The sequence below is a fragment of the Salvia hispanica genome, chromosome 1 (genome assembly GCF_023119035.1).
Source record: "Salvia hispanica cultivar TCC Black 2014 chromosome 1, UniMelb_Shisp_WGS_1.0, whole genome shotgun sequence".
NCBI lineage: Eukaryota > Viridiplantae > Streptophyta > Magnoliopsida > Lamiales > Lamiaceae > Salvia > Salvia hispanica.
Genome location: NC_062965.1, coordinates 34,345,941 through 34,348,912, shown reverse-complemented (window position 1 = coordinate 34,348,912; position 2,972 = coordinate 34,345,941). Strand labels below are relative to the sequence as shown.

Sequence of the window (2,972 nt, the reverse complement as noted above, 5' to 3'; positions counted from 1 at the left end):
CCATGATTATCCATCTAGGATTGAGTTATGAGATTGAATCTCATGAACCAAACACAGTACAAATTTAATCCCGGATACAATCTTGCAAACCAAACACCCCCGTAGTATATTATTACCTTCAAAATGATCTTAGGATCACACTATATTTTCATCTACTATATACGAAATCTTAATTCTATAACAGCTCATCTACTATAATATAGTATTTCTAACTATATATCATTCATACACTAACGTGTATCTTGGTTAAATGTATGCTATTGAAATAAAGTGCGATACATCTTTACGTTCCAAAGCACAAAGTGAAGATCGATCGAGTTATAGAAACTCAATATGCACGCCTTTTCCAAAGGGAATTCAAAATGACTTCACTATCCAACCAAACAACGACTCCTCCTTCTTTCCCAACAACTCTCTCCTAATTCTCTCCTTTTCTCTTCCCCTCACTAGCACACTCACCATATACATACACGCGTATACATATGTACATATATATATAAACACACCCTCTCAACTCTCATTCATCAATCAAACAAAAAAAACAAACCTCACCCCCATGGATTCCCTTCTCATCACCCTCCTCATCACGGCCGCCACGTCAGCCTACCTCATCTGGTTCTTACTCCTCGCCCGGACCCTATCCGGCCCGCCCGCCTGGCCCCTCGTGGGCAGCCTCCCCTACACCTTCCTGAACCGGCGCCGCTTCCACGACTGGATCGCGGCCACCCTCCGCTCCACGGGCGGCGCCGCCACCTACCAAACATGCACCATCGCCGTCCCCTTCCTGGCCCGGCGCCAGGGGTTCTACACCGTGACGTGTCACCCCCAGAACATCGAGCACATCCTGCGGACCCGGTTCGACAACTACCCGAAGGGCCCCACGTGGCAGACCGCCTTCCACGACCTCCTCGGGCAGGGCATCTTCAACAGCGACGGGGACACGTGGCTCATCCAGAGGAAGACCGCGGCGCTGGAGTTCACGACGCGGACGCTCAGGCAGGCCATGGCCCGGTGGGTCAGCCGGACTATCCGGACCAGGCTTTGGGTCATACTTGAGAAGGCGGCAAAGGAGCGGAGAGCCGTTGATTTGCAGGATCTGTTGCTGAGGCTCACGTTTGATAATATATGTGGCCTTACGTTTGGGAAGGATCCAGAGACTTTGTCGCCGGAGATGCCCGAGAATCCGTTTGCTGTGGCGTTTGATTCTGCTACGGAGGCGACGTTGCAGAGATTGCTTTATCCTGGCTTTTTGTGGAAGTTGAAGAAGCTTTTTGATACCGGAGCCGAGAGGAGGCTTAGTAGGAGCTTACAGGTACATACTCCCTCCGTCCCATTCTAACTGACACATTTCATAAAATAAAACGGCTAAAAATCTCATGCTGAATAGGAAATGCTCCACTTAGTGAAGCGGAAGGAGTATCACTCAACTTTGTTTTCTCATTGCATGCATGTTGTTGCTTTATTATATTAATAATTAATAATTAATAATGTATTAGAAGGCCTAACATTAACATGAACATGCAAATATATCACATGCATTGAGATTTAGGAGGTAATGAAATAATATAACAATATCTCACTAGTAAAATGAAACTATTACTATGATATAAGTCTGATTGGTCACTCATCCTGTCACTAATTGGTTTTCCGTGAATAGGTGGTGGAAAGGTACATGTCGGAAGCCCTAGACGCGCGAAAGGAGAGGCCATCCGACGACCTCCTCTCCCGATTCATGAAGAAGAAAGACGCCGACGGCAACCACTTCCAGAGCTCCGTCCTCAAACGCATCGCCCTCAACTTCGTCCTGGCCGGCCGCGACACCTCCTCGGTCGCCCTCAGCTGGTTCTTCTGGCTGGTGATGAACCACCCCGCCGTGGAGGCCAACATCATCCGCGAGATCTCCTCCGTCCTCTGCTCCACCCGCGGCACCGACCCTTCAAAGTGGACGGAGGAGCCGCTCACCTTCGACGAGGCCGACGCCCTCGTCTACCTCAAGGCCGCCCTCGCCGAGACGCTCCGCCTCTACCCCTCCGTGCCGGAGGACTTCAAGTACGTCGTCGCAGACGACGTCCTCCCCGACGGCACGGCGGTGCCGGCCGGATCGACGGTGACGTACTCGATCTACTCGGTGGGGAGGATGAAGAGCATTTGGGGAGAGGACTGCTTGGATTTCAAGCCGGAGCGATGGATCTCCGCCGCGGGCGATCGATTCGAGGCGCCCAAGGATGCGTATAAGTTTGTGGCGTTCAACGCCGGGCCGAGGACGTGTTTGGGTAAGGATTTGGCTTATCTGCAGATGAAGTCGGTGGCGGCGGCGGTGCTTCTCCGGTACCGGCTGGCGCTGGCGCCGGGGCACCGGGTGGAGCAGAAGATCTCGTTGACGCTGTTCATGAAGAACGGGCTGAGGGTGAATCTGATTCCGCGGGAGTTGGCGAGGCCGGCTGACGTGGCGGCTGCAGTGTCGGCCTAGGCGGTGGAAATGGACATTTTTATGATCGGAAAATGGGGAATTGGGGTGTGAATTGGAGGGGCATAGTTGTCATTTGGTGATTTGTGAAATTGAATGTATGTGTTTATTTGGGTTGTGTATTTACGATACTCTATATTAATACAAATTGTATACTATAGAGTGTATTAATGGAAAAGAACTTGTCTTTGTATACAATCTCCTTTAATTTTTAATGTATACATATAATAAATCAATTATTTTCCGATCAAAATGATCATGTACTAGTAAATTGATTTTTGGAATTCCCTGATACTTAATTAAAGGTTTCATAATTATTTATTTATTCGGATAGGATAGTGATCAATTGAGATCTTTTATGCTAATTGAAAAATGAGATGCAATATCAGCTACTCATTTTTATTAAATGAGTGGTCCAGATTTTTCCACATGAAAAATATCTTTAGATTAATTAATTATGAAAGGGCAGAATGGTAATATCATGGTACATTTTATTCAATAAATA

At 47.9% G+C, this 2,972-nt stretch overlaps 1 protein-coding gene across 1 annotated transcript; it reads left to right on the top strand.

The window, feature by feature from the left end:
* Positions 1 to 491: 491 nt before the first annotated feature.
* Positions 492 to 2,665, top strand: LOC125213748 (cytochrome P450 86A1). The gene is made up of 2 exons (XM_048114463.1): positions 492 to 1,312; positions 1,658 to 2,665. Exons 1-2 carry the CDS (start codon positions 557 to 559, stop codon positions 2,468 to 2,470), a joined length of 1,569 nt encoding a protein of 522 aa, XP_047970420.1. The 5' UTR covers positions 492 to 556; the 3' UTR covers positions 2,471 to 2,665.
* The last annotated feature ends 307 nt before the right edge of the window (positions 2,666 to 2,972 follow it).